This window comes from Zeus faber (assembly GCF_960531495.2).
Source record: "Zeus faber genome assembly, chromosome: 13".
Classification (NCBI taxonomy): Eukaryota; Metazoa; Chordata; class Actinopteri; order Zeiformes; family Zeidae; genus Zeus; species Zeus faber.
This window is the reverse complement of record NC_137198.1, coordinates 29860553-29885291: the sequence shown is the minus strand read 5'-3', so window position 1 is coordinate 29885291 and position 24739 is coordinate 29860553. Positions and strand designations below refer to the sequence as shown.

Genomic DNA, 24739 nt, shown 5'->3' with positions numbered 1-24739 from the left:
CCTTCAATTTGAACAGTCTCTCCCCGCGCGCGCGCGCGCACACACACACACACACACACACACACACACACACAAATAGGTTAAATCTGCATTTTTCGGTTTGACACTGTCTCATAAGGTGTGATGTTTTTCTTTCCTTTTTTTTTTAGGTGGGATGTCTTCAAAATCAGGTTGAGGAACCATGGGGTTCTTCAGTTAAACGTGTATTTAAAGAAAACTGCAGAAACTCAAATCCTTGTAGATTTGACGTGAATTATTTATGTACCGTAGATGCACATTCTGTAGATATGCTACAGAATGAGTTGGGTTTGATTAAAATTGTAATAAATAAGGCATCTACTTAATTCAGCAGGGCTGACGCCCGTTTGCCCTCTCACTGCGTAGAAAAAGGGCACTGTACATTTCTCGTTACAGACGCTCATCAGAGTGTCCTTAGAGGAGTCGTTGGATTGCAACCTAATTGACTTGTATGTGTCACGGATTGTTTTTCTTTTTTTATAATACTCTGCTCCACACAGGAAAAGCATACGCGTGTCAAGTTGTTACAGTTAGTAAACAACGTTATGTACTAGCGCGCAGGTCACAGATTTGTTTTGCGTGTTAACAGTGTTTCAATGTATATATTGGCCACTCGCAGGTAGGGGGGCAAATTACGACATTAACGACTGACATATTTTGGATGCAAGCGCTTGTGTGATTGGCCCCAAGAGCGCTTTTTTCTGCGCTGTTAGCTAATCGCAAGCGCTGTTTCAAGGCGGGCGCTGGACGATGACTCCGCCCCCGCCTCTGGTTTTAGTTGGAAATGACAACCAGACGGCAGAGAGGGTGAGGTCCGCTGGAGTTGGCTGAAGTAGCATACGGTGTTATGTTTTTGGATACATTAAGTGTTATTGTTTTACGCTGTGGATCACAATTGGACAATCCTCACTCCAATTTATCAGCCCAGGGAGCGTTGGGACAGCGCAGCGGCAAGAGTGAGTATTTTTCTTGAGTTTCCTGCGCTTCAGTCTGAAGTGGCTTTGTTATCAACAGGTATTTGGAGTCTGGAGCCAGCTAGCTTGCGTTAGTTAGCCGCTAACAAACAACGCACTATCGTTTGTTAGATAACAAATCGGTCCCTCGGTATGGGGTAAATTATAACCGTGAAGTACTGCACTTTTATTGACAACCTGTTTTACCACTCCACGTCTACGAAGACCGACAGAAGATTAAACTGCCCGGCAGCGCAACTACTTGGTTTGTGGTTCTCCGCTAGCTAGCTGTCAATGCTCTGTGCCGCGTCTCCAAAGTTCTTCTTCATTATTTTCTCATAGTTAAAGTGTAAACAACCATTCCATGCATTTGAGCTTTTTCAGTTGTCGGTAGCCGGGTCCGCCTTTCCCGGCATGAATGTAAAGGTTGGGAAAATACGTTGAAGGCAGCCGCGGCTAGTTGTGGTTAGTAAACTGTCAATATGGATGGATATAAACCAAAAGGAACTGCACCGTGGGATGAAAAAAATATGTATCAGCACCACCGCCACAAATGACCGAGAAAAAAACGCCATCAGAAAATGGCATACTTTAGATAACAGAGAGCAGCACTTTTAAGTGTGTGTGAAGTCTGTCCGCATAGGATGCACTCCGTAGCGAGAAGACATCCTAACTCAATGTCGTTTGATTGATGTTTGTGTTTTTCACCGGTGGTCCCTTGCGCAGCTTCGTCTGTCAACTGTCAGTGCCCTCCTTGTAGCTGGATATCCCCCGACCCCTACATTTTGACGATTGCTCTGCGATCACTTTCCTTTATAAAACTGATTCGAAGTCCTAAACTATACCGATGCCAAGTAAACAAGTCCTTTCAGTTAAGGGTCACTTCCAGTATTTACTTTATTTATTTATTTTTAGCTGCTTTTACACATGCACTGCAACCCTGAAATTATCTGGGCATTACCCGGATAAGCTGTATGTGTGAACGCAAATGTCTGAATCATTTGACCCGGGCATTACCTGGACTTTTCCCAGCTAGCACCTTAGTACAAAGTCCGGGTAATGTTCGATTGAGTGGTCAGTCTGAGCGGTCAACTATGACCACAACTATGTTTAATAGACCCAAATGAAACCACTAAAAGCTGTAATAATACAAAACATTCCAATGTGTCGCATGAAAGCTGTGAATCACAGAAAAACCCCTCCCCAAAAGAGACCAAACGGGGGGGGGGGGGGGGGGGGGGGGCTTTCTACTCAGTGAGTTCTTGACTAAAATGGTTCTCTAATTACAGTGAAGCCTCATTTATCTGAAATCTTAAAGTGTATGACTGTAAAACAATGTATACAAAGTCTGTACAATCAACTTAAATCTTTAAGAATTCCTTTTTGAATTGAAAGTTTGATTGCAAAGATGGCCAGAGTTTTGTGAAACATATTAACAATAAGAAACACTGGTTGTATTCCTGTCTCATTATATAATAAGCACAGCTCAGACAGTTTGACCAAAGTAAACAACAGTGACTCAGTTGGGGAGGTGTGGACCAGAGGACATATGTACATTGTGCTGTGCACTTCGGTATTATGAGATGAGATATTCCCGAACAAGAGGGTTTGGTAGCAGGTATGCAGGTAGGTATGATGTCATATTGCCATGGTGATGAAGGTCGTGGCCAAATATATGGTGTGTGGACATGCGAGAGATGGGGCACACACACACAGGCTGAGCCAGTGAGCCAGAGCGTTGAGAACAAGCACATTTGGCTTGAGGCCAGTGGAACACAGAAGTCCTCTGTATTCTGGAATTCTCTCTCTCTCCCTCATACACTCCTACACCTTTTCCCTCTGGCTTCCTGACAGTTGTAATTCTCAGCACATCTAGCAGGTGTAGCATCCTAGTGTTTCCTATACGAATGTTGTATTAGTGTAGGTGGTGATGGAGGAATGTTGTTGATTTATGTGTAGTTTTTTTAAATCTCATGAGTAAGTTTTTGTCTCGCTTGCTCCCATTTATTTATTTATTTGTTTGTTTGTTTGTTTTTATTTTTTTGTATTTTCATATCTAAGCTACTGTTGAACTTTTCACAGTTTGTTTTATTGTGATGGTGCGTCTGGAATTTCACAAATGTAATGCGAGTACTCTCCCACAATGAGTCTTCTTTCAGCTGGTTGGAACTTTAAACTGTGTGGAACATGAAGCAATGTTCCGGGGAACCAAGTAATACTGAATTGGAAACATTACACATTGAAGTCATCAGCTGGTGAACACCAAATTACCAGATAGAAGGTCTGAGTAATGTTTACAATTCGATTCAATATCGGGAATTTCACACCTATCATCTTTTGCTACCAAATCTTTCAGTATACCATCGGAGTTGCTTTACAAAAAATCCCACAGAACAAAATCATTCTAATTCACATTAAATATTTCAATTCAATCGTGACTATGTTGGTATTTAATTTGTGGCAAGTGTATGCATATGCATGACTTTCAGAAATTGAAAAAAACAGTTGAAATGATAGAATTGAATTGTATCAGAGTATAATTATTATTTTTTTAACCAGACAGTGTGGCATCCACCCTGGCAACAGCGGCACAAACTTGCATTTCTTGGACAAAATGCTGAACAATCAGGGAGATGCAGATTATTTGCTTGCAATTCTAACATTTGCTGCAGATATGTGACCCACCGCATACTTTAGGGTCATTTGATGGCTTTTGACTTTGTTTCACATCATTTGAAAGTGGAGAATCAGAGCTTCTAAACAAGGTTTCACTTGTGCAATTCAAGCAAATATTTTTACAGCTATGACTTGTTAATGACAAGGGTGTCACGGTTTGCCGTGTTTCTGAGATAATCACCTTGAAAGTTTCGTCCAGACTTGCTTCAGTCAGCTAGCTCCCAGAATGCAAATGGGGTAGCCAAAGCCACATGGCTAATTAACATACTGCTGAATGAAGTTGAAAAGCGTCAGCAACACAACTAGTTTTGTTTTTAAAAAAAGCTTTTATTTAACAGTAAGAATATACATGTTTTATAAAAGTGGAGTTCTTTTATTTTAAATCACGAACCTCAACGGACTTCATCACGTCATCAACTTCTTCCATTGTAACAACAACGGGCGTATCGTTGGTCCCCTCCGGTGGTTCTTGAAAATATTCAGTCTCATCATTACATTCAGGTTGAAATCCGCTGTTTGAAATGTTCTCCAAGTCCGGGATAATATCAGATTCAGCGTCGCTGTCGGAGAACTGACTATCATCGCGGAAAATAAAGTCCAGTACGTGCTGCTTAAACTGACTTGGATCTATCGCACTTGTCAGATTAAGGTCCGCGATATGATTTAGATCTTCCTCCACCCGCTTCTCATAATCAATAACAGTTTCCACAGACAATTGAAACCGGATCCTCGTCTTGTTTACGGAAGTGACGTTGACGTTGGTACACGACCCCCTCCATGCCCCCTCCGTGTCTGTGTCTGTGTCTGTGTCTGTGTCTGTGTCTGTGTCTGTGTGTGTGTGTGTGTGTGTGTGTGTGTGTGTGTGTGTGTGTGTGTGTGTGTGTGTGTAAAAGTAGTACGATTTGAAGGTTGAACTGTATCAAAACGGTTTCACATTGTGACTTCACATCACATGGAATATGGAGGAATGATCTTCACCTGGCCGGTCGCTTTAACGGAAACCATCGATCGGCGTTGTTCAGCGCTATTCAGTGTCTTGGTAAGTGAACTGTGTTTCCCCATGTAATCTAACGTGAATATTTAACTCTACGGTGTAACACTTATCTACTATTTATAAATCAAACTCCGTTTTGAAAATACATTGAGAGATTAAAAAAAAAAAACACAAAGGAACACGAATCTGAAAAATCGAATTTTCCTTCAAGGAAGGTTTTTTTCAACTTATTTGGCTGTTCCTGGCGATTTTAGAAATGCGCGAGACAGCGGGTTTTGCTGTGGTGGGTCACATATGGTCTTTTCATCGTTCTCACTATTCTTATTCTCACACCTTAAGATGGTGTTTCAAGATAGGGCAACTGTCTCTCTAATGGTTATGGTAGGGAAAACACTACAGCATATTGTAGTTTACAAAGAACCCTCTAACCATCTCCTGTTGTGTTTGAGTACATCGGACAGACCTACCTAAAACTAAAGCCGTGGGAAGATAACCTTTCCTTTTTCTCTATCTAGTGTTTATATGGCTACTGCCGAAGCTGCATCAGCGTTCCTGGTCCCATGCAGAGATTAAAGCACCATTTTTTTTTTTTTCATTCACCTGCCTCAGAATTAGAAACCTACCCCCCATCTGGGGAACTCCCCCCACGGTCTGGAGAAATAACACAGGAACTGCTGCACAAATTTTGTATTTATTTTATTTTTTTATTTTTATCCTGTGCTGTCAGCATGCTTAGCATACAACACAGAGTATTTTTGTATGCCATTGCATCTAGGACAGTTAATCTACAAATGGAGTTCAACTTCTCAACCTGCAATGCCACTCTTTATTCATTCTTTAATCATCAGCAACTGCCATGACAAGACACAGCTTTTTTGTCACACAGAACTGCCACTTGGTCTATAAACAACCATCATTACTTATCCAAGAGGGGAACAATCACCACGGGTGAGACAAATAAATATAGAAAGCAAACAAACATGTACGTGTATCGACAAAATATTATTCTCCAAGAAAATTGGAACAGCAATTTCTGGCCTTTCCTGTGGGGGGGGGGGGGGGGGGAGAGGGGGAGAGGGAGAGGGAGAGGGAGAGGGAGAGGGAGAGGAGAGGGAGAGGAGAGAGAGAGAGAGAGAGAGAGAGAGAGAGAGAGAGAGAGAGAGAGAGAGAGAGAGAGAGAGGAGAGAGAGAGAGAGAGAGAGAGAGAGAGAGAGAGAGAGAGAGAGAGAGAGAGAGAGAGAGAGAGAGAGAGAGAGAGAGAGAGAGAGAGAGAGAGAGAGAGAGAGAGAGAGAGAGCTGTATGGACACTCCACGACCTCAGGGAAGCCCTGATCACCAATGCCCTGCAGCCACCCGCGCATGGCCCAAGGAGCATAAATCAGTCACAGAGAGCGCTAGCAGACCCTGCACCCCTAAACACACACTACTACCCACCCCCATGTGTGCGTGCCAAGCACGGACCACTGACCCGAAGCCAGGTCCCATGCCAATAGACCGACACCCAGCCAGAACCGCGGGACCCCTATGACACAACCGGCCAGATGCCCCACCAAGCCACAGGCCCTTCGCGCCCAGTGGATAGTAGCCGAGTGCGCATGGCACAGGACACCCCAATGTCAGCATCCCCCGCCAGCATCCGCAGACAGCCAGATATGTGGCCCCGCCACAGAGAAGCCACTCAGTGGCAGCAGGGTCAACAGCCACCTCCCGCACCGCAAACCACACCCACAATGGGGAGAAGCCTCCAGGGGGCCCTGAAAAGCACCTGGCGGTCGCAGCAGGCCTGGACTCACCCAGCGGTGGGTTATCACAAATCTTTTAAAAGAAAGAGGAATTAATACCAACTGTCTGTGAAGAAACCGCAGATACTGGAAATGTAAGTATTTAAAAAATAATTCAGTGTTTCTTTCAAAAAAAGTATGAAATAGATAGACTGTAGGGTGCGGTGCACAATCTGTGTTTAGTGTTTTTATTGTAGACGTATTTATTTATTTATTTAGCGATTTATTTATTTAGCGATTTATTTATTTGCGATGATTGCATTAGGTGTGCAATGGATCACAAAACTCACGGTTCGGAGCATATCATGGTTTTGAGTCAGGGAAACTGTAAAACACTAACAGCAAAAAACTTTTGCCCATGGTCTTAAATGAAAACAACATACAAAATGTCCAATGTTTAAATAAAATCTTAAAATAAAATATTTAATTGTTAAATTAAAGTGCAATATGAGGCATGCATGATACCCTATTCCTTTAAACATGGTAGGGTATGAAAAGATATTATGAGTTCTGCCCTCAGAATTTAATTCCAATAATAACGGTATCATGTTAAATTTCTCACGTTTATAACAAAGAAAATTTCATGAAAATTTCATTCAATTCATTCATTAATTCATAACTAAGCAAGTAACAGTCTATTTTGTAGAGAAATCTGCATCTCTCAATACACATCATATTTGTTTACTAGCGGCTCTTGACCCCGCCAGTATGGCAGACGCATAGTGGCGACATATTGGGGCTCATTCCCGACAGGTTGTAAAGTAGCAGCAGCATAGCGTGATGTACCGTAAAGCAATCACTGCACTTCAGAGTAAAAACAGCACATATCTGTCTTGTCCATCTTTTTTTCACTGCAACTCTGCATCTAGATTTATGGAATTATTACTTTAAAAAGTAACAGTGGCAGTTGAACTGTATCTCACTATGATCGTTAAATTTTGCAATTGATCCGCAGTTCACATGCAAGCCGAACCATGGGGGGCGATCCATACGAATCACGGATCAACTACATTCCTTTACACCACTAGTTTACATGAAACAAAAGATCCTAGCATGCGCTGTCCCGGTACAGTGTCTCGTGCGGAGAAACCGGCAATGCAGCAGTGCCCTTGCCTTACGAAGGTCAGAACTAACTTTTAAATTAGGCCTTGTAGATCTAATATTGAATGCTTATTTCTTGTCTCAAATGTGTTCAGAAACATATTTTGGTGGACTGTAAGGTGAAATCAGTGAAAGTTTACGGACAAAATACATCGGAACCCTAAACTGATGCTCAAACCCCATTGGCTCACAGCATCCTCAATTTTCTGTATTACTGAACATGGGCACGTTTTCATTAATAAATACAAGCAGTCAGATAAATCGAAACTCTTATTTATTTCAAAAAACACTTTCAAATGTCAGACTACATCATTGCAGCTGTGGTACTTGTTCATAAAATAATATCAAAATGTAAACAAATGTCTTAACATTAACTTAATTGTAAACCAAAATAAATGGTGTAGGCCTAGCCTACCTAATTCTTTCAGCTCACACATTACATTGTTAAATAAACTCACAAATAAATAAAAACATAGCAGCTCTCTGACAGGTCACTTCCTGAATGTGGCAACCATCACAAACATGACTATTATTAGACTATTACTACTATTACTACTATTTCAATTATTATTACTTGTTCATAAAATAAAATAATATCAAAATGTTAACATAAATGTCTTAAAATTAAATTAAATTGTAAACCAGAATACATGGTATAGGCCTAGCCTACCCATATTTGTGTGAGAATGTTAAATCCCAGTATCAATGTAAATGAACCTTTCGACATTTTCAGTAGAAGTAAAATGAGGACAAAATTTCTCACTGCAAGGCATTTGGGAATTTGTAGGTTCTTGTGTAAGAACCCTAGGTGATCCATATGTTCTGGTTTGAAAGTGCTTCTTTTTGCAGTGACCACATCTCCTGCAGTTGAGAAAACTCTCTCTGCAGACAGGCTTGTACCTGGGATGCGCAAGTATCTCTTCGACAGCCTGGAGAGGAGAGCAAATGTGACCTCATGGACACGCCACCAGTTCAAAGGATCCTCTGTGAGAGGCAGAGATGGGACTTTACAGGATCTCTCCATTTCCTCCTCAGCCCTGGCCCTGGTGGTCGTCGGTTGTAATGTAGCTTCAGTGAAAGCATATCCCAGCAAACTCACAAGCAGCCATGAGGCCTTTCTTTTGGGAGCAGAGTGGCATGTAGGCTTATCGTCTTCCACGGAAAGCATTTCTTTTTCTAGAGTTTCTCTTCCCCCAGGTGCTTTATCTGCTTCTGTTCTCTCATTCTGTGTTTGAACAAAAGAAAGTACAGTATAGCATTAAACCAGCAGTTAACACTTTCTGAGTCAACGCATCAGCTCACATCTATTAGGATTTTGTGGTAGTTTTTCCCAGTGTTGTGAAACATCTACTCATTGTAGCTACTTAATATTGTAATGACTTTTTTTTTTAAATCTTATTTCATAAGTTTTACATGAAACATGGTGAAATTATCTCCAAGGATGCAGCCTCTGTAGTCACACCTCTGTAGATCCCAAATCTCTCCTCCTCTGTAAGGAAGGGCAGTCCGTTAAAACGGGGATCCAGGGCAGAGGCTGCCTCACTGTTTTACCTCTTAAGGAGATCTGCTTTGATGGCATGCTCGAGCTCTTGGATCATTAGTGAGTCTCCAATTGTGTCTGTCATGTTCTGGAGGAGTTGTGCATTTAATGGAGTAATGAGACAAACAGTTTGATTGCTCTCCTCTGACATTAATGTAGTGGCATCCTTCATTGGTTTTAATGCCTTCACTGCATCCTCTGCATTTGACAAATCTGTTTTGTTGAGAGTGCAGAGGTCGCACTGTTTATGTTAGCTGCCATTCTTTTACAACATTAAACAGTATCTCCACCAGATGAGAACCCATTTGACTATGATAAACAGCTCTCATTTGCAGCACATGCGATAAAAGCAGCCAGTCCTTGCTAATATAATGTGCTGTTATTACATACGAGTCAGTTGCGACATAAGTCCAGGAATTATATGTAATGGCAACGCGACTAGCTTTACTCATTGACTCATTACCTGGGCTTTGGTTTCGCTGTAGGTTGCAGGTATAGTTGTTTCTGTAAAGTGACTGTGATGGGAGCTTATACTGTGGCTCCAGGGTCTTCAGCAGGTGCCGAAACCCAGGGTTCTCTACAACCGAAGAAGGCCGAAGATCCTTAGCAATGAAAGCTGACACAGATTAGGTGATTCTCTTCCCTCTCTCAAAGTTGAATGGCAAAGTTGTCAGCGCCTCGTCAATCTCAGTTGATTAGCTGGGCTCCCTGTATTCCTCACGGTTGCAGACGTGAGCACAGGGTAAAAACGGCTAACGTGGTTCCTCAAATTCGTCGTATTTCAAAAGTATTTAATTTTTGTGAGGCAGATTTTACGCTCAGTGTGTGTCTTGTCCAGTTTGTGCTTCCCAATTAGTTCATGAAATCCAAAATGGGCTCAGATATCCGCTTTCAAAATACTGGGTGCATTTTTAATCACTTGCTGCTGATCTCTGCCTCTCTCCGTCTTATCTCTCAACATATGAAAGTAACACCCACAATTCCACAATTCAATGCAAAAGAGCGACGTTAATTCAAAATTAATGGGTTGTTGTTTTTTTTTTTTCCATTATATTTCCAAACTTCTGATTATGTTCTGTCACTGAATCGATGCAGAATCATCCACGTCTGCATCACAATGCATCTCAGAATCAAGGAATTTCCACACCACTAGTATTTATAGATTATAACTCATTGAAGAGATAAAAAGCGTTGTATAAAATGTACGTCGCTTCACAAACAAGTGAGTTAAAGAACAAGTCTGTTTCATTTCGGGATGGGCCTTTTCATTTTTTTTTTGTGGTTGACGACTTACAAAGAATTTCAGTCAATTAGTCTCTTAGTCGACTGGCCGTTATGTCATCACCTCCCCAGCATGGACCATTAACTGCAGGTGAAAATAGTTACCAATACATAAATAATATAACTACAACAGGTGCTATTTAAAATGATTATTTTATTTTTCCAAATGGCCCAAGTGCTACAGTGACAACTAAAACAAGGCTTACCAGAGATGACAAAATGAAAATGGCGAAAAATTGCAGATGACTCCGCATCACAGTAGTAGAACTGTGGTAAGACAGCATCATCTCACACCATGAGCACTCTACTTTTTTCTCACATCGGGTAAAATAACGCCACACTTAGCGCCATGTTGTTTCATGTACCTCTGGCTGCTGTGTGCTACTTAGTACTACACATCCGGGTACTGAGTGAATGGCAGTCAATCAAGCAAAGTTGGATTGGTGATTCTGCTCTTTGATGTTTGAGCACATTTGATATTGGGATAAATTCTTCTGCTCCACGATATATTTTTGCACCACAAAATGTTGTCGCCATGATACATCATTACCCCCCTCATTGACCAGTAAGTTTAGATAAGTGATCTTTGGATAAACTGGGGTTCTACCGTATTTCATTTGTTTTGTTCGAGTGAGAATTGGGTAATCTCTGGAAAAAGGATTCAAACTGGTTTGTTTTCTACGTTGCTGTACCAAACCTGTCGGAACCAGACTGGAAAAAAACAACAAATTTAGATTTGATTCCTTTTCCTGCTGTGCTTTCTCTCTCACACATTCATTTGCATTCTCTATCTCTATCAAAGTTAGGTTCTTCTATTAGCCATCCATCTCACAGGTTTTTTTTTTCCCCCACCCTCTGGCTCTGGGACAGGCTGGTACTGTGTGTGTGTGTGTGTGTGTGTGTGTGTGTGTGTGTGTGTGTGTGTGTGTGTGTGTGTGTGTGTGTGTGTGTGTGTGTGTGTGTGTGTGTGTGTGTGTGTGTGTGTGTGTGTGTGTGTGTGTGATAAGAGTAGTTAGTTCTGCTTTTGCTCTGTAGCGAAACTCACAACAGACAGTACACATGCCTCCATTCCCATCTTACCCTTATTCTAAGTGAGTCACATGACCCGGTCTGTTTACTTTAGCAGTTCCTGGGGCTGCACTTGTGTACACGTTGTCTTGTTATTTTTTTGCTCTCTATCAGGGTCCGCACAGTTTATTAGCCCAGCGCCTGGGGCGTTCGTTTTACTCTTACTCAATTACTTTACTCTTTACTTTACTCTTTACTTTACTCTTTACCTCCCATTTTTATGCGGCGATCACATTTTGATGTAAAATAAAACAGCAACAAAAAACATGTGTGGATCAATGCGGTGCTTGACTCGTACAGTGGTAAGTAAGATGATAAATGCCATGTAAACATTGCTGATGTCATTGGCTAGGGCAGGAAGGGAAGGCTAGAGCAATCATGATTGCGATTTAACTTATTTAAAAAAACATTTTATTTTTGAAATTGTATTTCAGTTTTTTGGTTTACTCATGAAAAACAAGACAATGGTTCACAATTGAATCAGGAAACATAATGCACATTGCAATGCACATTGTTATTCTTCAGCCGTGTGTGGAGTTACTCATATGGGATGGCGGGTCAAATTCAACCGTCTCAATGTGACTGAGACACAGATCTGAACGGTTTGTTTCACCATATGTTTTTCTAAATAGACCGCTGACAAAAACTGACAGGGTTGTCTTTCACAGTCTGTGTGTTAGTAGGCCCATCAGAGTCCCAAATGTATGTGCACAAGCACTGAAAAAGTAAGTTTTTCATAATAGGTCCGCTTTAACAAAAAACAGATTGATCACAAAAATATTCCATCCATCCAAATTATATCCTTTTAATTATAAACAGACACCTCTGTAATTATTAATGTGCAGAGAAAAGGTGTGTTGGGAACACTTGAAAATCAACTTATTAAGACATTATTATAGATAGAGATCTTTTCTGTGCTATGCAGCAACCGTTACAGCATGTGTTAAAGAATGCCTGTGCCCTTCGATCATAATTATAAAATAATAACGATAATAGTGAATCATTAATTATTTTTAAACATGTCTAAACATCTTCTGGAAACTCCGGGTTGAGACAGCTCTCGACCTCTTCCAAATCCTGCTGGAGATCAGAATCAGAATCCTCTTTATTGCCAAGTAAGTTACCACGTACAAGGAATTTGTCTTGATGTACACATACATGAAACATAAATGTAAAATACAAGAATATGTAAAAATAAGGGGGGGGGTGAGGGTCCGTTTCAGTGTGGGGGGGTCCCGGGCCTTGTTGAAGTTTTGGCCTTGTTGGACCACAGCCTCCTGCCAGAGGAAAGTGTTACAAACAGTTTGTGTCCGGTGTGGAAGGGGTCAGCCACAATATTACCTGCATGCCTCAGGGTCCTGGAGGCGTACAGGTCCTGGAGAGATGGTAGATTGCAGCCAATGACCTTCTCAGCAGAGCAAATGACATGCTGCAGTCTGCCCTTGTCCTTGGTGGTTGCAGCAGCGTACCAGATGGTGATGGCGGAGGTGAGAATGGACTCAATGAAGGAGGTGTAGAAGTGCTCTATCATCGTCTCAGGCAGGTTGAACTTCCTCAGCTGCCGCAGGAAGTACGTCCTCTGCTGAGCTTTCTTGACGATGGAGCAGAAGTTCAGCTCCCACTTGAGGTCCTGGGAGATGATGGTTCCCATGAAGCGGCAGGACTCCACAGAGTCAACTGGGGAGTCACACAGGGTGATGGGGGTGAGTGGGGCTGCGTCCTTTCTGAAGTCCACAACCATCTCCACTGTTCAAGATTCAAGAGGTTTATTTGTCACATACATATACATACTTTCATACATATATGCAATGAAATGTCAATGCAACGCACCCGGTATTTACACACAATATGTCCTAGACTGAACACAGTAGCTACCTAAGAATTTCTACTTGACCAACTAACTGATTCCTAAAACGTAATGCAGTAAGTCGAGTACTATAGAATAAAATAAAAATATATAGAATAGATAAAGAGAATAGGCTTATGTATATGGGATAGGCTAATTATGTATATAGAGATATGTGCATTAAAGTGACATGTGAATAAAGTGAGGTTGCGTTTATGAGATATACAGCACAGTATACAACAGTACGGCGCAGCAATACGGTAACACCGAACAACCCAGAAGAGTGACACAGTGTGTGGTACAGTATGCTACATACAGTACAGTAAGGTAGTGGAGCCTATGTGTGTGGCTCAGTGAGGACCCCTGGTGAGGTCAGCAATGACAGTTCTTATGGCTTGCAGGAAAAAACTCTCAGTCTCAGTCTCTCTGTTCTCGCTGTGGGACTGCGGAGGCGCTTGCCTGACTGCATCAGCTGGAATAGTCCGTTGTTGGGGTGGTGAGGATCCTTCATGATCCTGGGGGCTCTGCTACTACACCTCCTGGTGTATAAGTCCTGCAGGGAGGGGAGGGTGATTCCAGTGGTACATTCAGCTGAATACACCACCCTCTGCAGGGCCCGCCTGTCCTGAGCAGTACAGTTCCCAAACCAGGCAGTGTCAGGATGCTCTTACCTGCTCCACAGTAGAAGGACTTGAGGATCCTCACCGAGACCCGGAATTTCCTCAGCTGCTTGAGGTGGTAAAGACGCTGCCTCGCCTTTCTCACCAGAGTGTTTGTTTGTAAAGTCCATGTTAAATCCTCTGTGATGTGGACTCCCAGGTTCTTGAAGCTGCTCACCCTGTCGACAGAAGTCCCATTAATCACCAAGGGCGTGTGCATCCTCAGTTGTAATCCTCGCCTAAAGTCCACAATCAGCTCCTTAGTTTTGCTGACGTTCAGGTGGAGGCTGTTGTCCTGGCACCAGAGCGACAGGTCAGCCACCTCCTCGCGGTAGGCCTTTTCATCGCCGTCAGTGATCAGGCCCACGACAACATTGTCGTCAGCAAACTTGATGATGGTGTTGGAGCTGGACCTGGCCACACAGTCATGTGTGTACAGGGAGTACAGTAGGGGGCTGAGGACGCAGCCCTGGGGGGGGAACCTTTGTTCAGCGTGTGCGTGGACGTGTGCTTCCCCACCCTAACCACCTGGGGCTGGGCTGAGAGGAAGTCCAGGATCCAGGCACACAGCGGAGTATTCAGTCCAAGCTCCTTCAGCAGCCAGTCTGGTGGGGACTATGGTATTGAAAGCTGAACTTATAATCGATGATCTTCACAGCGTTGAGCTCCAGGTTGTTCTGGCTGCACCAAGTCACCAGATGGTCAAGTGCCCACCTGAAGGCGGACTTATCCCCACCAGAGATGAGCCCAATGAGGGTGGTGTCGTCTGCAAATTTCAGGAGCTTGACAGACTGGTGGCTGGAGGTGCAGCTGTTGGTTTACAGGGAGAAGAGCAGAGAAGAAAGAACACAGCCTTGATGGGAACTGGTGCTGATGGTCCAGGAGTCAGAGAAGTGTTTACCCAGCTTCACGTGCTGCTTCCTGTCAGACAGGAAGTCTGTGATCCACCTGCAGGTGGAGTCAGGCACGCTCAGCTGGGAGAGCTTCTCCTGCAGAAGAGCCGGGATGATCGTGTTGAAGGTGGAGCTGAAATCCACAAACAGGATCCTGGCGTAGGTTCCTGAGGAGTCCAGGTGCTGGAGGGTGAAGTGGGTGGCCAAGTTTACTGCATCATCTACAGACCTGTTGGCTCTGTAGGCGAACTGCAGGGGGTCCAGGAGGGGGTCTGTGATGGATTTGAGGTGGAAAAGCACAAGGCGTTCAAAAGACTTAATCACAGAGGTCAGGGCGACGGGTCAGGGCGACGGGTCTGTAATCATTAAGTCCTCTGGTCCTTGACTTCTTTGGGATTGGGATGATGGTGGAGGATGTAAAGCAGGCATGGCACAAGTAGGGTGTTGGAAAATATCTGAACACCGGAGACAGCTGATCAGCACAGTGCGGCAGGGTTGATGGAGAGACACTCTGGTCCGGCTGCTTTGTGGGGCTTCTGCCTCTTGAAAAGCCTGTTGACGTCCTTCTCCGGGATTGAAAGAGTAGTCACTGTGGTGGGGGAGGGGTGGGTCTAAGGTAAGTAGTTGTGAAGAGGTCCAGTCTCCTGCTGTGGTGGGGGAGGTAGAGCTGGTAGGCTGGGGCTGGTGGAAGGTGTCACAGGGGATGGTGACAGAACTGTTGCATTGTCTTTCAAAGCGACAGTAGTAGGTCGTTGGCCAGGCATGAGTTGTTCATGGAATGAGTTTTTTTTGGTTTGATGTCCGTGATTTGTCTGAACCATTTCCAGGCAGAGTCATTGGCTTAAAACTGGTGTTGGAGTCTCTTTGAGTACAGTCATTGTTAAACAACTGTACTCAAAGCACCTCTTTGCTAAACCCGTACTTAGTCACTTAAAACATGTCTCTGTCCCACTCCTAAACGCCTCTCCCTTCTCTGACCTTAACTGTCTGAGTTTAGCTGTGAACCAGGACTTGTCGTTGTTGTAACTCACCCTGGTGCGTGATGGTACACAGATCCAGACTGTTGGTAGCAGTCCTGAAAACATCTCAGGCAGTGTAGTCCGACCACACCTGAAGATCCTCCACAGCTTCACTGGTCCACTTCTTTGATGTCCTCACCACAGATTTACACAGCTTTAACTTCTGCCTGTATGCAGGAATCAGGTGGACCATAAAGTGGTTAGAGTGTCCCACTGCAGCTCGGGGGATGGCGTGATAGGCACTGCTTACTGTGGTGTAAACAGTGGTCCAAAGTATTCTCCTCTCTGGTGGGGCATTTAATAAACTATCCATATTTGGGGAGTTCATGGCTGAGATTTCCTTTGTTAACGTTGTCAAAGACAATAACCAAGGAGCCCGGGTTTGTCCGTTCCACACAACGTATCTGGTCGGCAAGCATGCGCTGTGCGTCCTGCACATTGGCTTGCAGTGGTATGTAAACACCGACCAGTATGAATGAAACAAACTCACAGGGATGATAGAAGGGTTTTCAGTTAATGAAGAAAGATTCCAGGTCAGGAGAGCAGTGCTGTAGGATTACTGTCATGTCATTACACCAGCTACTGTTTGTGTAAAAACATAAACCTCCACCTTTTGTTTTGCCGCCGGAGAGTTCTGTGTCCCGATCCGTTCTCAAGAGTTGGAAGCCTGCCAGCTGCAGTGCAGAGTCTGGTAGCGTTCAACACAGCCACGTCTCCATGCTCAAAACAGAAGATGAGGAAAAGTCTCTGTTCTTCCCCAAAAGTAGCTGAAGTTCGTCCAGTTTGTTTCCCTTTGAACGCACATTGGCGAGAAATATTCCAGGTTATGGTGTGCGTTGTCCGCGTCCCCTCTCCTCCGGCGTTTCACTACGTGCACAAAGGTGAGGGCACCTTTGACCATAATGTTCAGTAATGCCACGGATGTGGCTACGAAAGTGGAAAATAAATCCACAGGGGTTGTAGCCCTGATGTTCATGAGCTCTTCTCTGGTGTACAAGCTTCCGGAATTGTCACAAAAAACTAAATCACAAACAAAAAAAGACAAAACAATGTGCACCGACACACCGAGGCGACCGTATGAGGTGCCATTTTAGGTCATCGAGTGAGTAGTTTCCTAGGGTGCGTCATTTTAATTGAACCCTGGTATTTTTACCCATAGGTACAGTTTGTTTTGGGAGATGTAAAAACAGAAATCGAACTCGGGGGTGCACCAAAATAACTGCTCAGAGGCGGTCTCTGACCTGTTCCAAGCAAACCCTAGTGAGCTGAAATCACAATTCGACTCTGATTCGACCTACAAACACTGCCGTGTTTGGTTCACTTCCTTGTGCAAGTAGGTCGAATCAGGCAGTGTTTGGTTCAGCGATAGACTTTACTTGGGCAGGCTGCCCAGGTATATCAACGGCCGACAAAGTATATTTGGCGACCCATTTTAGGATTTTTGTTTTTATTTTTTCATCTGCCCGAGAGAACAACGCCATACGCGATCGATTAACTAGTGGACTCGTTCTCTAGTATTACAGTACGTTGGAAGGCTTGGACATGGCTCTCTGGTTAGAACGTTTTTATTGGGTCGAGAGACAGCAGGAAATGATGCTGCGTTCACGGGAACTCAGAAAACTGTAATCGCAGTGGTAACTTCCAATATGTACTTTAGTCATTTCCTTCCACTGAGACAACATGGGTCAGTACTATTTGCACTATATTACTCTTTGGCATTTATTTGAGGACAGGTAGTAGACAGCCACGTTCTACCTTTCAGAATAAAATAATAAGTCAATCTACTCATAGTGATCTCTCTGTAACACCTACTACTACTACTACTACTACTACTGACTGCTCCTCCTCTAGCCATGCCGAATAGGTCTCCTACATTACCCACACTACGATCTAATATATGCTGTTGATGCCCCGTCTTCAACACTGTTTACATCCGGTAAAGGTTGTTCAAAGGTCGTGTCTAAAAATTTTAAGAACAATTTTGACCAATGAAAGGACAGTTTAATAGCGCGTGGAGTTTGTTCATGAGTTTTTGTCCGCTGTAAAATTTTGCCGTGTAAACAAAAAAACTAACCCAGGGCAATTGCAATATTGTATTGGTTCCACCCCTGATTCAGGACAAAACAAACAAACTACAGGTAGCACCCTGAGGTCAAGACAGTTGATAAAATGTTTTTACTCCCACTCCAAAAAGTAAGACCAAATTTGCCAATCTTTCCCAGTTAGGAACGATCTCCTACTCTGACATGCTTGATAAATATGGACCGAGATATTGTATGACAGCAAAGACTTTTAACGTATTGAGTCAATAATAATGTGATATTCCTCCCCTAGTGGTATCAATGGAAAGAACATCTTGTGTCTGCTTTGATTCTGGGGGATGCTGAATGGTACAGGACCAAAGTATATACTCATTTCGATTCTGCTGTCCCGGGTCTCCCCTCAGGTGTTGGGCGGCCAATGGTGCCATGGCTCCGCTGTTTGAGGAGCTGCCCTCCTAGACGCTCCCTGTTCACATCAGAAGCACATTCCTGCTAGTCCAAACACACATCCTCCAAGCCAACCACATCTACAGAGTCAGACACACACACATTCTCTGGCTGTGTGGGTGTCCATTGCAATGACGACCTCCCATCTGAATGGCCATGTTGGGGGCGATGGGGAGGGTGGCAGTGGAGGAGGTGAGGAGGAAGTGATGAGGGGAGGACCCCAGCAGCATAGAGAGATGGCCGTTGACTGCCCCGAGGAGCTGGGAAGCCGAACGCTGCCTGTACGACGCTCCGCCCAGCTGGAGAGGATAAGGCAACATCAGGTAAGTCTTACAGGGTGGCCTCTGAGTATGAAGCAACAAATGTATTAAAAACTTGAGTGGCGCTCTAACTTTGGTAATTACAACTTCACTATCTTCACACTTGAAAGTGTAAGGCGGGAAAGGCAAATGTATCAGCAGGTAGGGCTTGGTGCATGGTGCATGCCATAATTTCTTTTTTTAATGGTACAAATTCAATTTATTTTTAACGGTAAATTCAGTATGACTGCACGACTTCAGGATCTGTGACAGCTTGTACTTTTTTGCTACAGTATCCCAGCAGTTGCCCTTTAACAGCATGGCCACAAAAACTGTCCCAGTACTTGTCCTATCTGATCAGTGCCTGGTTTCCTTCATTTGTGTGGTTTTCTCTGCACATGTTTTAGGAGGACCTCCGGCGTCGGCGTGAGGAGGAGGGGAAGCAGCTGGACCTCAACACCTCCCTGAGGCTGCGGAAGCTCTCCCAGAACCCACACGTGGGGATCGACAACCCCACTTTCCTGCTGGACACGCATGCACCCCAGCAGCCACTTCTGGGCAGCCAGAATGCACATGCTCTGCTGGGTAAGGAGACCACAGGAAGAGGGTTTGGAATGAGTAGATTGGCAGCAGTGGAAGGTATGGAGGAAAGAGCGGTCCACCGTCACAAGGCAAATTCCTCAGGAAGTCGGCAGAAAGGGAGAGACAGGTGAAAGGGCACTTGAGGGCAAGTTAATTAAAACTGTGTTTGGGAACCTCAAGAGACAAAAGGCACACCGGCATTGCACGGGCATACACACACACAGGAACAACAGACAGGCTGGTCATGGAACCCAGTGCCCCTTTGCTATATTAACATGAAATGCAGCAAATTTTCCTTCTCACTGTTTATCGCCACTGGTTCGCAATATAGGGTTGAGACATGGACGTCAGTACATTGGCAACACTGTGTTTTCAGAAGCAGAAATCCTAGGTAAGAGAGACATGATCTGTGTAATGCAAGCTAGCTTGTGTTTTATTGAAATATTTGCGATACAATAATGTTTTGTTGCTTTAGAGGTAACATTATGTTTCAAGCATTGGCATAGAGTAGACTGTACTACAGCTGCAACAACTAATAAATGTCATCAATGACATATATTAGAGCTGGCAGAGTTAATTGATTTAACACATTGATGCCATTTAATTTGTTTTTTAACGGCGTTAAAAATTGGTCAATGTATTTTCTTTGTTTATGCTTCAGAGCTGGAGGAGCTGCTGCTGTCCCTGAAGCAGGTGCAGAGCTGTCTGTCGGACCCGCAGAGTCAGAACGACATCGAGCTTGTGCTTGCATTGCTGCACAAGGTAATATCAAGAGGAAATCGGAGCCACGGTGGCCAACAGGGTGGGGCGGGTTTTTGTTACGTTGTGTTTAAAGCAACACTATGCAACTTTTGCCAACGCTGCAACATCTTCAAAATCATTTTGATGGTCCACTCACTTGTAATATGGGGAATGGCATTTCTTTCATTCCTGCCCACCCCCACCTGTTCTTGCACTTGTAACTTTTGTGTTCGGGTACGAAACCACGGTAAAACTGCGTTACGCTTTACGGCACTACGTATCTTTCCTGATGTTTTTCTCCGGGATTATTAAAATTGTTTTGCCTGATAAAATGTATAAATTTAGACCCCCCGATAAATTATGAACTTGCTGGTCAAGATGTCTGGTAATAATGCTAATACAAAAAGTAGCCGCTCCACCTCCCCAACGGCACGGATGAGACGGGCCACTGGTGCGCCTGGCACCCGCACCTCTGCTGGCACATGCCGGCCCTCACTTTCATTGCGCCACAGGGTTTGTTTCACTCTCTGACTTGCGTGTGCGAGCCGATCTGCCTGGCTGAGCATATCTGGTACCTATGCTGGTAGCAGGGGGCTCCGTCCCTCCCTGCAGCCTCTCTCCCCATCGCTCCCCCGGAGCCGTGGGTTGAGTGTTCGCTGCAGCAAGCTTCCAGAAGCACAGAGGTCCGTGCAAGGGCAGCTGTACCCTATGTCTGTTTGTATCATAGACTGTTATTGAAACTTGACCAATAAGGTTAAAATCTGTCCGGTAAAATAAATTATTTCCAGACACTGGACTGAGTTTTGCGAGTAGTATAAAAGTGCAATTGTACTCAAACTTTAGGGGTGTCAAATCCCAAATACCAAAAGTTACATAGTGATGTTTTAAAAGAAATTTGGGAATTCAGGAATCTCTCCAAAGCTGGAGGTTCGGTTTAACCATACTGATAACGTTACACCCAAAATACTCTCTCTATGTTCCTGACCTATCAACATATACAAAGCCTTGCAATCCAAACTGTGTGATTTTCTAACAACTTTTATTGAATTAAAAAGTAGTAATCATCACATCAGAAACACCAATGTGACAAATAATCTCTCTTGAACTTGAACTTGAACCAAGTATTGGTTAGAACTTGGAGTGGATGCACAGAGTGGATCCTGGAGTGGGGTGGAATGGACTATCACTGTACCAGAGGGTCAAAGGTTTAAAAAATAAATATGTTAGTCTTTCACATTATCCCTCTTATTAGGCCTTACTTACGGAATAATCGGATGCCTTAAGATGGAATATTGATTTGGAATATATCTAGAACCTATTGGTCTACTTTTATAAGCCTGCTGCACTGTGATGAAATCTTTGGCTCTTTTTTGACATTCGGTTCTTGTAGTCATTCAGTAAAATGATTTGTCAAATTCTATGACTCCTGCTTCATTTGCTTTAGTTGGTGTACTTCATGAGTGAGAGAGGACTTCCAGTTAATGATGAACGAGAGTCGGAAGAATCGCTCGGCTCTGAGTTGTAAATGGAATTGTCACAGTAGTCATTTAATTCTGTCAAAATTATTTGTTTTGGTGGAATGTAAAGTGTGAATCAATCACATTCAATATGAATTATGCCAAAAGCCTTGGCCTTTTTTGTCTTGGACTTTAATTTAGTCCTTGTTGGAGTGACTCTCGACTCTTGAATCATTTAATAGATTTGTTCGCTACGAATAATCATTTGTGAAGCACTACTAGCGCAGCAACACGCTTGGCAACTCCAAAGCTTTCGTAGCAACAACAACGTAGCGAGCTGTTCGCCCTACACAAAAAAAGGAACCTGACCAAACACATAGATATTTATTCATACGTCAATACTAAATGAATATATTTAGAATATGTATATAAGTCTTTACCAATGGCACTTTGTTGAAATTCTGCGCTGCTGACATGTCCTGTACCTCCTCCAGGCCATTTTATATGACATTTGTTCTCGGGTCTCTCTTGGTAAACAGAGCTGAATGACAATGAGACAACCATATTGATTTGGATAAATATGAGCAAATGATGTTCCTCTCTCCCCTGCAGTCAGACTTCCAGTCAGCGGTCAGGATCCACAATGCTGTGGCCAACAGCATGCACCGCCCCTCTCCGCCCTATCCACACACACAGCAAGCACTACAGCTAGCTATGGAGGTAACATACGCACAAACCCAGCAAAACATTTTTCAAATAAATCATCATCAATCATTTGTATGTGATTAAATATATTTTCATTATTTTTGCTCAATTACAACTTACAACAAACGCATACAAATGATAATGTATACGAATCATAATACTAATACACTTGTTGATCATTTTGCTTTTTATTCTGTGATTGGCCTTTTTATTTCTGTGTCACAAGTCAGGGTTTGAGGATTGGGGGGTGGTTGAAGTGGATGCATGGACTGGATCCTGGAGTGGACTGAGTGGACTCAGTCAAGTGCAAGAGGATCCTGGGTCATACTCGTAGATGTAACGGATGTCAGAAAGTTTCAGGGCCGGCCCAAGCCTTTATGAGGCCCTAAGCAGAATTTGATTCGGGGGCCACCTCCCGCCTCGGCGCCGCCAATACTATTGACTATAGTCAATGCTTGATCATTCGCAAACCTACTGTAAATCTACAGGGTTCCCACGGTCAAAAAATTCCTGGAAAAGTTATGTAATTAGAAAAACTGTTTTCCAGGCCTGGAAATGGTTTGCAATTCACAGAATGTTTTAGAAAAGTTTCGAATATACATTGTTTTTGGCTATTTTTCAAAATATGTTCATAAAAATCCCAAAACATCTATCAGTACTAGGTGGCATACTGAACGTGGTGCACTGAAAGTAACAAAATAAACGAGCAGACAACAAGTTACTGTAAACAAGTTCACCACTTAAATTGTTTTTGTTTTAAAGAATTTGCAACGTGCAAAAATGCAGAACAACAATTAACTACAAGTAAAATCAAATAACTTGGATAAACAGCACCTCCCTCAGTAAAGTTTCCTTCTAATATAAAAAATACATTTAAATGTAAAAAACAGATGATATAAATTAAATAAATACTTCAATAATGATATAAAATTAACAGGGGAACCCGTAACAAGGTACTGTGCAGATGTGCAAAAGGTTCAGGAAAAAAAAAAGAGATAAATCAAAAATAAACAACTTTATTTCTTATTTCTTCCTCTAACAAACTACCTCAATATTCCACTTCCTCCTTAGAATTTGTGTTTCCTGGCTCTTCTGGAGGAAAAGTCATTCATAACATCGCTGTTAGAGATCTGATGGCCAACTCTGTTGTTGATACTAATTTGTTTAAGTCCGCTCAGTCTTTCTTGTGCCATGGAAGATCTCAAGTAGTTCTTGATCAATTTGAGCTTAGAAAATCCGGTCTGCAGATGCAACGGTCACAGGGAGAGTGCAAGCTATCCAGAGAACTACCCAAAGATGTGGGTACAATTCACAGATCACAGGTAAGTAAGGAGCTAAAATGTATTCATTGTTGCTTAGGGGAGTTCTGGAAGGCTCTCTTTCTGTAGCCAGTTTGCAGCCTCTCCACAGGTGAGTTTGTCTCCATGAAGCTTACCCTCCGTGTGCATCAAACTGGCTAAAGTTAAGAAGCACTCGCGAGAAGTAGTCCTCCAAAAACTGGATGCTACAGTCTACCACAGCACTAAAAAAGGATACTTCCAATCTCCTCATTGCATGAGCTGGTGGCTCATTCAAGATTCAAGAGGTTTATTTGTCACATACATATACATACGTTCATACAAACACTACTCACAAAAAGTTAGGGATATTTGGCTTTCGGGTGAAATTTATTGAAAATGTAAAAAGTTCACGCGACAGTGATATTATATCATGAAAGTAGGGCATTTAAGTAGAAGCATGCAATGGTGATTTCTCATCTCAAACAATTATTTGAAACAAAAGCCAACAACAGTGGTGGGTACACCACGACAAAAAATGTCAATGTCTCAATAACTTGTCATGTGCCGTTGAGCATCAATTACAGCTTGACAACGACTTCTCATGCTGTTCACAAGTCGACTTATTGTCTGCTGAGGCATGGTACCCCACTCTTCTTGAAGGGCGGCCCTCAGGTCATTGAGGTTCTGGGGTACAGAGTTACGAGCCTCTACACGGCGACTCAGCTGATCCCATAGGTTTTCTATGGGATTCAGGTCTGGAGAAAGTGCAGGCCACTCCAATTGAGGTACTCCAGTCTCCAGCAGCCGTTCCCTAATGATGCGACCTCGATGAGCTGGAGCATTGTCGTCCATGAAGATGAAATTACGCCTGTGTTGTTCATGCAGGGGCACAATGACTGGATTAATAATGTTATTCAGGTATTATGGGCTTGTCACTGTACCATTCACAAAGTGTAGGGCAGTTCTGTATTGACTAGACACACCTGCCCACACTGGAACACCACCACCACCAAAGGCTCGTCTGGTGACAACAGTGGCTGATGCATAGCGCTCTCCTTGACGTCTCCAACATAATTGGCGGCCATCATTTCTGCTCAACTTTCATCAGAGAACAGCACTGAGGCCCACTGGTCCCTCGGCCAGTGTAAATGCTCCCTGGCCCATGCAAAACAATGATGCCTGTGCCTGGTGGTGTGGTCAGGTACCCTTGCAGCTCGCCTAGCACATAGACCACGCCAATGTAAATGGTTTCGAATGGTCTGACGTGACACTTGGGTGCCTCTCACCTCCCTTAAATGTGCCTGGAGTTGAGTGGCATTCATCATCCGGTTCCGCAGGGCACTGTTCACAATGAAGA

General features: G+C 43.4%; 1 protein-coding gene across 1 annotated transcript in view; it reads left to right on the top strand.

The window, feature by feature from the left end:
* Nucleotides 1-813: 813 nt before the first annotated feature.
* Nucleotides 814-24739, top strand: part of pals1a (protein associated with LIN7 1, MAGUK p55 family member a) — a 44334-nt gene continuing 20408 nt past the window's right edge. The window contains exons 1-5 of the mRNA XM_080012314.1: nt 814-974; nt 18276-18641; nt 19025-19202; nt 19861-19961; nt 22010-22117. Of these exons, the coding sequence (XP_079868440.1) occupies nt 18450-18641; nt 19025-19202; nt 19861-19961; nt 22010-22117 (579 nt within the window). The 5' untranslated portion in view covers nt 814-974; nt 18276-18449. The remainder of the gene's footprint in view (nt 975-18275; nt 18642-19024; nt 19203-19860; nt 19962-22009; nt 22118-24739) is intronic.